Source organism: Alexandromys fortis, unplaced genomic scaffold, assembly GCF_014885135.2.
Source record: "Alexandromys fortis isolate MF-2015 unplaced genomic scaffold, M_Fortis_MF-2015_v1.1 scaffold_103, whole genome shotgun sequence".
Classification (NCBI taxonomy): domain Eukaryota; kingdom Metazoa; phylum Chordata; class Mammalia; order Rodentia; family Cricetidae; genus Alexandromys; species Alexandromys fortis.
In genome coordinates this window covers 1,710,272-1,723,644 of record NW_026067978.1, presented here as the reverse complement: position 1 = coordinate 1,723,644, position 13,373 = coordinate 1,710,272, and the positions used below count along the sequence as shown (strand labels likewise).

Below are 13,373 nucleotides of genomic sequence, written 5' to 3'. Positions count from 1 at the left end.
GAAGTGTGGGACAACACACTTCTCCCTGGAGAATGCAGAGGGGAACGCCACATGAGTTTAAATACACGACAAAGTTCTGGAATCATGGGCAAGGCAATCCCAATTCTGCTACCTGCTGCAAACTTCCCTGAGTTTGTTTCTTTCTCTGGAAAAGTGCACAGAGGTGGCACACGCTAGGTGCCTCTATAACTGTAAGAGCCCGTTACCAACTACAGTGATACTGACATACACAGACCCTGAGGGGGTGTGCTGACTCTGAACCATGCTCCAGCCTGGTCTGACTGCTAGGAACTAAATGACAAGGATGAAGCAGGATCTGCCTTCGTCGGCAGTCAGAATCACCTTGTTTGGGCAAAGGGCCCCAAAGAGCTGGTTAGTGAGGGTGCTTGTTGTGGGATAAACTTTTTGTACACTGTGAAGATGTGTCTTTGCCAAGGCGCCTTCTGATTGGTTTAATAAATATGGCCAATAGCTAGGCAGGAAAGGATAGGCAGAATGTCTGGAGAGAGAGAGGAAGAGGAGCTGAATCTAGGCTCATGGAGAAGCCAGTGAGAGGTGGAGCAAGTAGGACATACAGAGGAGAGGTGACCAAGCCACGTGGCAAAATGTAGAGTAATAAAAGCAGGTTAATTAAGTTATAAAATCTAGTTGGGAAAAAGTCTGAGCTCAAGGCCACACTTTCATAGTGAATGTTAAGTCTTCATGTTGCTACTGGGGAGTCCCACGAAGGAAAGTCTGATTACATTTGAGAAAGCTTGCTTCAGCTTGTGGCTGTCTTTTATCTACCAGGTAGTCACCGGGTTTGAGGAGGTGGGTATGGAAGCCAGGGATGGTGGCAGCCTCTATTGGTTCCAGCGGGTAAGATGTGCACAGCCAGACTATGCCTCCCTTCCACTTTGCAGCAAAGATGGCGGAAAAACATGCGCAACTTCACCAGGTGATTGGGCCGTCTGATTTAGAGTTGCCTTGGCTACAAGAGTCAGAAGATCAACACAGCTTTTCCCTCTCTGTATGCCTGGAGCTCCCAAGTGCCAGTTGGAAGCCTGGGTCAGATTCGCACCCTGTCAGCACCCTGGGGTCCCTGGTGATCCAGAGTGTTACTGTGTGAAGCCCACGTGGCTGCTCAAAACCTGCCCCCATCCACACATCTGCTGGGCTTGTCCTCAGAGGATTAATTATGCGGACAAGTATCTTTCTCAAAAGGAGAAGGGACTGATAATGAATTTAAAGAGAAAAAAAAATTAGTCCTCATTCAAGCGACCTGTTTTTCCCCCACGATCCCAATGCGAACATTTGGAAAAGTGTAAAAACATGCGAAATTGAGAAGCTTTTTAAAGTGAGCGACTTTTGAGTTAATTGATTGTGATGAACAGACAGGACCAGCTTGCATTTGGCTTTCCAGTGGCCTTGGAGCCTGGGTCTCTGCCACAGCAGGGACAGGTGGCTGTCGGGGAGGAGGGGAGGAAGGGGGAGGACACATGCAGAGAGGACACTGTGCCTTTAGTTCCTAGGCCTGACTTTGATCTGGGATGTCAAAAGCAACTTGAAAACAATGTTTAGTTGATAGATGGAGCAAGACAGGGAGGCCACCTTCATCTTTCATGCCTGTCACTATGTGGGTGACTGGGATGGGAGTCCTAGTGTTGACTGATGGTCAGAAAGAGATGGATGCAGGGTGGAGCAGGTGGCTCAGTTGGTAAAGGGCTTGCTTTGCAAGCATGGGAACCTGAGTTTGATACTTGGACACCACTTTTCCCTTTTTTTAAAACTTAGTCTGGTGGCACATGACTATAATTCCAGTCTAGGACTGGGGAGGAAGAGATGGGCAGATCCTGGGGGCTCGCCTGCCAGGCAGCCCTGGCTACTTGATGAGTTTCAGGCCAGTGAGAAACCCTCTCAAAAATCAAGGTGGCAGTGACCAAGAAACTATATCCTAGGTTGTTCTTTGGCTTCCACACTCCTGTATTCACATATATACCTACCTACCTACACACACACATACACACACACACACACACACACACACAGAGACAGAGAGAGAGACAGAGAGACAGAGATAGATGAGAGACAGAGATAGATGAGAGACACAGAAACAGAGAAACAAGAGACAGACATACTCAGAGATCTGGTTCTTATGGCTAACACTCCTGTCCTGTTTCCTCTGCCCTGAGTGCGGCATTCCTAAAGCCAGGAGTGGCATTCCTAAAGCAACTTCACCATGAACCAACTTAGTTAGCAAGGCAGCTGGTAGCTATGGGCTAGGCTTTAATAGGCTGCATACTGCAGTCCTGCTCAGAGAACAACCAAAACAGCTGCACCATAAGGTGAGCTTATGAGGAAGTCTCCACCCCTGCCATAAACTCATCAATACATGTCATTTCTGCAGGGCAAACACTGAGACACATCATCTCTGTGTTTTGAGACAAGGTCTCACTATGTCACCCTGGATTGCCTGGAACTTACAGAGATCCATCCACTTTTGCTTCCCAAGTGCTGAGATTAAAGGTGTGTGCTAACACCTCCAGCCCAGACCTACCATCTCCAGGAGAGTGATGGGATTTGTTTCAGAAGGCTGTGGGGCTGGAGTCCCACTGCATCCTCTACCCTACCTGGTAGCCCAAACAAAACTCCAAACTCCCAGCTTCTGCCAGCCCTCAACTCCAGCTGTTAAAATTAAATCTAAAATATTGTTGCTGAGACATGTAAGATAGGACTTTTAGTGAGATCTCTCGAATGCCCACTGCTTTCTAGGGAACCAGTTATACCCGTGTGTCTCATTTCAATTACTCATTTAAAACTCACAGAGCCAAGCATCTATCACTACAGCTCTGGGAATTAGAATGCAGTTCCTGGAACTTTGAAAAGCCATTGATCCCTGGATGCTCAGAGCCTCAGCATGTCAGGTCTTTATAGCTGGGCTAACTCATTTTGTGGCTTCCTCAGTGGCTGCGAGTTTACATTTTATTGCATATCTATTATTTGAGTTGGGCTGTGATGAATGGTTTGGCTGCCTGGTTCGAAACAAGTCCAAGGCAACCGTGGAATCTAATTTGCTTCAAAGATGATGATTATAAAGCTTTTCAAGTAATAACCCAGGAATGGAAGGAGCAGACATCAGGGTGCCCTGCCTGAGATCTATGGCTGAAGCCGAAGGGACAATGTGCCCCCTCCCCTACAGTGGCTCTTGTTATATCGACATCTATCTGTCTATCCTCATGGGCAGGAGAGAGGCTTGCATTTCCTCAGGAGCAAATCCACAAGCTTGTTTGGCTCTATCCATTCCCAGGATGGAGGGTGTGCCACCACTGGCCACATGAGTGGTGGCACATAGCTAGCTGTATTAATTACTTATTGCTGTCACCAACTGCCTGACAAAAGCTACTTCAGGAAGGGAGGGTTTACTTTAACTCATGGTTTGAGGGGATACAGACCATCACGGCAGGGAAGGCACAGCAGGAGTAATGTGAGGCAGCTGGCTATATTGTGCCCACAGTCAGGAAGCAGAGAGAGAGATGCATTCTGATGCCCAGCTTGCCTTCTCCTTTTCAAGCAGTCTAGTACCCCAGCCCATGGGATGGCTCTGCCCACATCTAGGGGTGGGTCTTCCCATCCCAACTAACCCAATCTAGACATTCCCTCCCTGCACACACCAAAGTGCCTTCAAGGTGATCTTGCCCTCTCTGCAGCTTTTAGGCAGCATTCCTGAAATACATTAGATCTGTCCCCAGAAAACTCTCCACTTCCTGACTTGGAGAACAAGTCTAGGTGTCATCTCTTCTAATGTTGATTCTCTGGTTCATCTGTGGTGTGGGAGGTCCTTCTGTCTATGTGTTGCTTTTATTGGTTAATGAATAAAGAAACTGGCTTGACCTATAGCAAGGGAGGAGGAAGGTGGAGTTAGAGAGAAGCCATGGAGCTACCAGTGATAGACGCTGGGAACATTAGCTGGTAAGCAACAGCCACATGGCGATACACAGATTAATAGAAATGGGTTAAATTGATATGTAGGAATTAGCCAATAAGAAGCTAGAGCTAATGGGCCAAGCAGTGATTTAATTAATACAGTTTCTGTGTGATTATTTTGGGGCCAAGTGGTTGGGAACCAACAAGCAGCCTCCTTATTACACATCTGAGTTCTGTGGGACTAGAGTTGACAAGGGAAGTGGACGGAGACTAGTGATGAAGCAAGCACTGGGGTCAACAGGGACGGTCTCTTGTGATATCCTGGTCAACACTTAGCATGTGTTTCTCTAGATCACGATGATGATGATAATAATAATAACAATTCCTTTTGGGTAGCCTTTTTATGGCTGTGGATATCAGAGGTGTTAAGATCCCTACTACTGTAGATTTATTCAACTGTGTGTGGTCAAAGTGCCTGATCATTTAACAGTCAACTCCCTAAACAGTTTAAAATCTCAAGATTTATTTTTGCTAATAAGTTCTTGATGCTCCAACAGGAACTTGTAGAAACATGACAAGCTTACAAGTCATTCACACTTTGTCACGAACTAGTATCAGCAGATACAGGCTTTACGAGTTGGCAAGGATGAGGATGCTAGAGACCAAACACAATCATTGTACATCAAACAAAGTCTTGGAGCAGTGATTGGCTGGTAACCCTGGACACCAAAGAACTGGAAAGCTTTCTCTTTTTTCCCCCACAGAACCACACTAGGTACGGGAAGTTCCTGCAGAGAAAAATCACTTGCTTTTCTCCTTTATGTCTTTCAAGTGTATCTTCTATTTGCCACAAAACCCTGTTTTGCCAACAAGATGGAAGAACTGCCTCTGGGAATAACCAGAGCTCAAAGAAGTGTCACAATACGGCAGAGATACTTTCTGGGAAGATGAAATTCCTAATGAGCACTGGGAGGAAGGATTCTAAGTTCTGTGGTTTAGGATGTTCAGTGTCTTCAGGAGCTCACACTGCCTCCACAAGGCCAATACCTACCATCAGGTGCTGGGAGCTTGCAGGTCATGCCCACAAGCACATCACAGGGCTATCTGCTATAAGTAGACTAGCGTACCCTTGAATATAAAGGGTGTCCCCTCTTTAAGGCAAAGCATGATCCTCTGTTCTCTTGCGTGGGCCCAGCACACTAGCTGTCCTCCCCTCAGTGTGGGCCCTGGTGGACCTCTCTGAGGTCACTTCCATTGTCAGCAAGCCCTGCCCGGAGTTAGCTTGATGGAATCTCTAAGCAGGTCATCTCCAGGTATGGCACACACCAGGAAACCCAAGGAGGAGCCACTCAGGGCACAGGAGTGAAAAAGAAAAGGAAAATAGCAAGCGTTAACACTATGATTAGCAAGCTGACTTAGGAGACGGGAAGTTACACAGGGTAAGATGTGGTCTATCATCTGAGACTACAGACCCAACACTGTATGAACTACTGATGTCTGCTAAAACTGTCTTAACTGGAAACCTGTACATTTCAGTTTCTGTAAAACTTGCTTAGTTCTGGAGAAAAATCTGCTTTGGGGTGGGGTTAAAAAGATCACACTAAGATGGTCACAAGATTACGGCAATGCCTAACCCCATGAAATGTTTCTGACACAGCCTGGCCTCTCAGAGCAATAGCAGAGGCTACAACAGCATGTTAACTAAATAAGTTTTTTTTTTCCTGAGAATTGCTCACTGGGGGAGGTTGAAAGCCCCCACTCCTACTCCAACAGGAGTACTTACTGTCTTTGATGTCTCTAAATATCCTGCTACCTCTCTTGAACATAGAGACTTTCTCCATTGCCCTTGGGCAGTGACTGGGACCGGCTTCTGCCTGGCCATGCTTCCAGCCCATCCCTCAGAGTCTCCGTCCAGGCAGCCTGGTTGCCTCCATGTTCAGTGCTATAGTCCAGTTCCCCAAGATCAAAACATTCCCAGAGGCTTATGACTCAGGAAGCAAATGAAACAAGGCCAGGAAGCTCCGGAAACGCACAGAATTCACAGGACCCTTTCCATCAAGTTACCAAAGACATGGAAATTGCAGGCAGAGGAGATTCTCTGATCAGTTAAGTTGCCTTCAAGCCCTGCAGGAAAGTTAACCTGCAAGTTGTTGCCCATGCTTTAGTGGGCTTTTCAGGGCTGCTACCACCTTTGAGTCACCCAGGCCCCTGGTAAGTTACTCCACTAACTCCTCTGTTCACTAAGCTGGGCGTGAATGGAGCTGATTCTGTGGTCTGTCACTGATGTCACATCTGAGGTGAATAAACATTTCTTCATGTCTCCCCAGGAAATCACATGATATGCAGCCAAGAGGATTGTTGTTACAGATATGCTGTGGTTACAGCCCCAAATCCCTCTGTTGACTAATGTATTCATTCAAAAGGTAGAGAGCTGGCAAGCTCTCTCCTTCCCACCCATCTTATCTTGTCCCTTTCTTATAGATCAGGCTTGCACAGAGCAATCATCTCAACTTCTTTCACATCTAAGCCAAATCCACCTGAAGACTGCTGAAGCCAAGTTCACATGCCCTGTGTACCTGCCGTCCAGGCTTCTGATGCCACATCACAACCAAGGCAATTAGTTCCCATTCCCACAGCCCTGTGCAGAGGTCTCACTTACGGAAGGCTGTGTAGAACTCTCCAAGGGTCAAGAAGCCATCGGTATTATAGTCATCAAAACGCAGGAGATCGCTTGGTGAGCATCCCTTCAGGGAACCATCCAGATCCTGCTCCTTTAGCACATACTGTGAGGTGAGAAGAGACAGAGCCAGAGTTATCAGTGAGCTCAGCATCACAGATGCTGCTGGAAAATGCCCAGGTCCGGTGGGGACTCAGGGAAGCCCAATAGGCCTTGGGGTATGGGAATGGGTGAAGTCCCTAGTAAATGTGTGTTGTTGACATGGCCATGGCCACATCAAGGACCCTGATGCCTCAGAACCATGGAACGTTACAGCCTTTTCTAGGTCAGGCTCAGGGACATAGCAGAGCCTGCCCTGGATCCATGTGCAGATGCTGACAGTGTGTACAGACAGCATGGACCACAGCTTCCTGTTCCTCCTGGATGATGGCAGCCTGAACTGTTCCTCTGCAGAAACCCCCATCCAGATTAGTGAAAGCCACTTCCTAGTTCAGCTGTATGTAATGGACATCTCAATTCAGATGTATAAAACCAGCTGGGTTTCCTAGGCTGCTGGTGGTGTATCTCCACTCCCTATTCCAGTGTTCTGGGTGTCTGTATGTCTGTCCTTTCTCCATTCCCCGATATCCCCCCAACTCCAAAGTCATGTAGGTTGCAGCACTGGAGAGTATCCAGAGACCTCTGGTCTTGTCCAATCTGAATCCTTCATTTTACAGATAAGGAAACTGAGGCCTGGAGAAGGAAGGTCTATGGTCTCCATGACTGGCAGACAGAGCCAGGGGATCTAAGCAAGGAAGAATGTTTGTGGCGCTTGTCTGTCCCTTGTGCTGTTAATGGGGGAAACAGACTAGAGAAGGGCTTGATCACAGGAAGACAGTGAACAGCCGACCTCAGGGTGGGAGTCCAGGCCACTATGGGTGATGGTTAATTTTCACTGTCAGCCTGACTGGGATTGGAATGATCTGGAAGACACCAGAGAGGTTCCGGTGAGGAGGGAAGACCCGCCCTAAACATGAGATGGGTACCCAGACTGAATAAGGGGTGGGGGAAGGAGTTGTAAAACCCGATGAACACTGACACTCATCTTTCTGATTGATGACGCAGGGTGACAGCAGCCTCAGGCTCTTGTCACCGTATTTTCAGACCACCATAGACTGTATCCCCTCCAACTGTAAGCCAGAAGCCAACCCCTCCCCAAGCTGCTTCTTGATAGGTATTATATCACAGCGATGAGAAAAAGAACGTGCCGTATCTACATCACCATATCCACTCCCCTCAACCACACACCAGCCCTCACCACACAGCACATGCCCAGAAAGCAGTTGGTGAGCAGATCTGTCTCAGTTACACCAGGCAAAGGTGACTTTAAGGGAGATAGTGTTTTTATAGTTCTTGGGAACAGAATGCCACCAAGTCATGGAAGACATGGCAGTGGCAGGGATGGTATGGCGGTGGGTGGGATGCTGCCTGTCAGAGTACATCTCCACTCAGGAAACCCAGGGTGACTGTGAGGTGGGGACCAGGCTATTAAGCCTCAAGACTGGCCCCCAGTGAGGCTCTGTCTCCTAAAGGTTCCATAACCATCCCAAACGCCATCACCAGCTAGAGACCAAGTGTTCAGACACATGAGCTTGTTAGGGCATTTTATGTTTCTATATTCTTCTAGGGCCACAAATGTCACCCCTCAGTCAGGATCCTGATTTAGGATTGAGGTGGACTCATGTGGATTCCTCTGTGGTTATGGTTTAACCCACAAGACACAGAAGCCCTGACCCCAATCACAGCCAGCCACACACTAAAGTTAATGTGGGTAGAAATTCCACACACCCTCACTTGGCTGAACACTGAAAGCCACAGGCTGGGCAAGGGAGACCGTACAAAGGAAATCAAGGGAGAGGAAATGGTTTTGTTTTGAGGGGGTGGAGGTAGAGGCATTTTTTTCTCTTTGTTTAACATTCCCAGCTTGGCCTGCTACATTAAAGGCAATTTAATGTGATAATGTTTAAAAAAATGACCCTTCACCCAGCAAGTGAGCGTGTTCGATAAAAAGGAGATCAACCATGACGCCTCAGATCAATCTTCCGAAGATGGAAATTTCCCTTTGTCTATTTCTACATTGGAAATTGATTAACTTTTCATAGGACCAAGGAGTTCTTCCCTCCGGCGCCTCTGACTCAGTGTCAAGGCAAGGCCCACATTAGCTGGGCTCTGCTTGGTGGATTTATGAGATGGACTTTAGATATATTAAAATTTAAAGAGAAAATCATAGTCCAATTACCATGCTTGTTAATGGCTTCAGATGCCGCTGGCCACATCTCTGCCAGGTTACAGCAATGAACCCAAGAAGGTCTGTTGGGAGCCACGTGGGTGTGGGCACCAGGAGCTCTCAGCTGCCTCTGCCTAGGGCAGACTGATGTCACGTGCCCCATTCTTCCTGCCCAGCCTGTAGTATGAGAACTGACAGGTGGGGTGTGCTCCTGCAGACAGCCATAACCGACAAGACCTCTGGGCTTTCCTGGAGTCATTCTTGTCATATGAGAGTTCCTGGCCCTGTTCCTGGGGGTCTCAGCTAGAGTTGGGGGCTAGGATAGTGATGTGCTTGCATGATGCCACCACGGCCTCCATGGGCTTCCTAGGATGCTTGGGTTTGTGTGGTGAGCTGGAACGGAGTCGCTGGTTACTTGGTTCCCTAGAGCCTCAGATTCCTCCTCTAAAAGCGTCTGTGAAGCGGGACAGTAGCCATTCTGGCCCTACAGGAGAGGATGCTGAAGGGTGAAGGGGGAACAAGGATGACGACAATGCTGGGAACATCCCATGTGCCAAGTACAATGCTAAACACGTCTCACATCTCACTGGCTTAGCACCATTAACTCTCGTGATGACCTCGCCAGGTTCACAGCTGAGGCATGGAGGCCTGGGAAGGAGGGGCCTCTGGAGACTCACTAGCTCATGAATGCTGGCAGCAGACCTTGACTGTGGGCTGCTTGGCTTTGAAGCTTGCCTTCTTAGCTGCTGTGCCTCCATAGAGCAAGACGGCAGTGTTTATTCACCATGGGCAAAGGGCCTGCACAATGATCTGGCTACCAACTTGGTGGTTGTTGTTGAGCATGCGTGTGTCCGCATGTTTGCCTGTGAGCGCTACAATGCACGTGCTCATGGGAAGCCTTCTTTGACTGCTCTCAATGCTACTGAGGCAGGTCCTCTCACTGAAGCCAGTGCTTACTCTGGGCTTCCGTCTTTGTTTCCTTCACACAGGGTTTACAGGGTGACGCCATACCCGCCTGGCCTTTACATGACTTCTGGGGATCTCAACGCTGGTCGGACCCTCGCAGAGCAGATGTCTTACCTGCTGAGCCAACGCCTCCACCTCCAGACTCTCATTTTGCTGAGGTCCATCAGCAAAATGGACCTCAGCATCAAAAGTGAGAACTCAATCCTGTCACCTCTTCTCTGGGTGACCACTCTATAGTTTCCGGGGCAGAGTGGTCTCCATGGACCCCTCACCCGGGAAAGCTCCACCCATTTCCTTGCTTATATCTACTTTGGCTGGACTAAGACAACACAGCCCTTCTGTCCCATGCCAGCCTTCCTGCTGCCAGACTCTTCAGGTCTCTCGCTGGCAGTGACAGTGGCCCCAGGGAGTGATTTGCTCTTTCTTGCTTCTTTTGTGATATAGACACTAACCACCCAGGAACCCCCTTAAAGTTGCCTAGAGTGATAGCTTCTAACCCACAGCCTTTGGAGCAGAGGCAAACCTTGGGGCAGGATCCATGGGCATTCTCAGGCTAGTGCCTATGAGGGGTGGACACAGGACGTCCCATAAGCAAAACAGCTGTGCGCGGGGGGGGGGGGGGGGGGGGGGAGGTCATCAGTATTTGGACGCCAAAGTGCAGCGCTGTCACTGGGCAGAGGCCTCGGGGACCCCCAGGTTGAAGCATCAAAGATGCTCACCCTAACAAGTACTGCTCCCCTTTGACATTTCCCTGTAGAAAAGGACAGGCTCAAAGCATCAAGGACTAGCTTTCTGAGAAAAACACCAGCGGGCAGCCCCTCTGAAGGAGGCTCTGCCTGCAAGCTGAGGAAGTGTCGAAACTGGTTTGTAAACCTAGGCTGAGGTGGCAGGTGGTGGGATTTTGTGTGTAAGACATTCTCAGAGGTGCTGACAACAAGCTGTGGCTTCTAGGAAGGGTAGGAGGGGCCCCTGGCAATCTGTAACAGAGACAGTGAAGAACCATTGTCTCCGCCAAGGAGTGTCTCCTCACCACACGTGCCATACAGGCTCTCTCCACAGTCCCTGCTGCATGCCAAACCCACCTGAGCCAGCTCCAAGCTGCTGAGGTGGCCACTGCCATCCGTATCCAAGTCCTTAAATAGCGACTCTACCAAGAGGCGCTTCTGGGAGGCGAGGTTCTGCCTGTTGGTTCCTTGTTGGAGTGGCTGTCTGCGGCTCTGGAGCGCCAGGAGGACGTTTTTGAGACGAGCGTAGCCAGCCATGGTGCACATGTCTCCTGAAAGAGAAGAAGAGGTTGTTACATCAAATGTACCCTGCAGTCTTGAGACAGTGCTCCGCCCATCAATACATTCATCCATCTCATTCCTCAGCAGCTGCTGGGCATTTCCAGTGTGCAGTGAACAGTGCCACTGTCACGGGGGGGGGGGGGGCTTGCCTGTCCATCTGCCCCCTCCAGCCACTGTCACGGAGGGGGCTTGCCTGTCCATCCTCCCTCTCCAGCCACTGTCACAGGGGGGGCTTGCCTGTCCATCTGCCCCCTCCAGCCACTGTCACGGAGGGGGCTTGCCTGTCCATCCTCCCTCTCCAGCCACTGTCACAGAGGGGGCTTGCCTGTCCATCTGCCCCCTCCAGCCACTGTCACAGAGGGGGCTCATTTGTCCATCCTCCCCCTCCTCCAGCCACTGTCATGTCACAGAGGGGGCTTGCCTGTCCTTCTGCCCACCCATCCAGCCTACTGATATCTAGTGAGTGCCTCTATGAGTCAGGCAGAATGGGGGAAATTCTTCCAGTGGAATCTGCAACTGTTGCCCCACAGTGCGAGGAAAACCAGCCCCCCATTTCATTCTGTCACAGTTCGCCTTTTGTCTTAATCCTATCTTAAAGGCTGCTTTTGAATCCTTGGCCTCATAGATTAGGGCGTTTTAGTTAACAGGGCTAATAATCCCCGCTTAAGGTAATTAGGTACACTCCCAGAGCTGGGTTACTCGGAAACAAGCGTGCGTATACAAGTCCACGACCAAGAAACAAAAGGAAGCTTTAGGAGATTAAACCGGAGCGCACAGCCCATTACTCTTAGGCCTTTTATCACGGGCGTGCTTGCTGAACGCACAGCATCGCACGGTGCTTTGGCAAATGAGGTCTGTGATGCACTGTGACATGACATAGTTTATCTTGCTGGTGACAGGGCCACCATACAGGGCACAGTCAGTAAGTGGGGGCTGCAGGGAAGCCACAGAGCACTGATCCTCCCGCCCTGCTTCCTACTTCCCCTGGGGACAACACTTCCTGAACCTGGCCTTGTTGAGTCTGGGGGGTGCTGGTGTGGGCTCCCCACCATCTGTCTATTCTAAGATCAGTGGGTGCTGGGTATGGACCATCTGGGGTCCGGACCTCTTCCCATGAATTCTAACACCAGTTGAAGCTGCCAGGTTAACCTCTCAGGACCAGACAGTGAACATGCTTGAATTTGGGGACCACTGGGTTTGTGAGTCCCAGCTCTGCTACTTCCAGGTTGTGTAACCTGGAGTAAAGGGCCTCAGTGATTTCATCTGAGAAATGGGATAGTAATGCACCCCACGTGGGGACATTAAGAGGGTTAATTAACATAGTCACATGTATCTTTTCATTGAGCCAATGCTCAGTGATTGGCAGCTGCCCTCCCACTTTTAGTTGTGGGAACCATGATGGGGAGAGCACCTGCGCACAGAAGCTACTCAGTGGGAAAAGGGGGAGCAGCCGTTGCTCTCTCCTGCCCTCCTTCTCTTATTGGAGAAGCCCCGGTGGCTGAAACACTTTTTCTTGCACTTGTTTGTGTTTCTAGATTTTTCTTCCAATTTGGGGTCAATTGATTCTCATCAGAAACAAATGCCTGTTACTATTTCCCTTGTGTGTTTATTTAGGAGAAAAAAAATCAATTGCTGTGTTCAATATAATCAAATCTATTTGCTCCTGGGAGTCGCCATGCTCTGACACAAGGGCTGTCTCCCATCCCCAGACCTGCTCACATCCTTTCTCTTGTGAGAGTCCCTGGCACCCATGGACATACCCCATTTTGAAACCTACATGGCCGTGGAGTGTTGCACATGGCCTTCATGGCCTGGTCTCATGACAAAGTCAATATGGCTGGATTTTACTTCTCAAAAAATTATTTTGGGGAAAGAGTAGGGTGGTCTCGCCTGGGTCTAGTCCTTTAGGCCTTTCCGAAGACGGGGAGTGCTGGGCTGGCAAACGGAGCAGACATAAGGGGATGGAGACGTAGCTGCTTAGCTGTTGGGGTAAGAGCTGGCAGAAGGGTCCATGTAGAGGGTGTGCATACACTGGAGGGCTGTCAGGTTTCCCCAGGGACAGGCACCTGTGCCAGTGCTGGGAAGCTGGTGTCCACAGTGACTGGAGTGGTGTCAATAGACTCTCTCAGAGATGCTAGCCAGAGCTGGGCATCCCGAGAACCTGTGGCAGCAGGGGCACCTGGAGGCTAGAGCAGGTAGGTAGGATGGGTAGTGAGGTCTTGGATTGCTGGTCTCCCAACCTTCTCAGGGGTTCTTGGAGCTGCCTGCTGCCCTG

At 49.6% G+C, this 13,373-nt stretch overlaps 1 protein-coding gene across 1 annotated transcript in view; it reads right to left on the bottom strand.

The window, feature by feature from the left end:
• Fstl4 (follistatin like 4) overlaps positions 1–13,373 on the bottom strand; it is a 430,956-nt gene that overhangs the window by 110,219 nt on the left and 307,364 nt on the right. Inside the window, exons 5-6 of the mRNA XM_050157785.1 lie at positions 10,895–11,088; positions 6,563–6,686 (exon numbers count right to left, since the gene is read on the bottom strand). Coding sequence (XP_050013742.1) covers positions 6,563–6,686; positions 10,895–11,088 — 318 coding nt within the window. The remainder of the gene's footprint in view (positions 1–6,562; positions 6,687–10,894; positions 11,089–13,373) is intronic.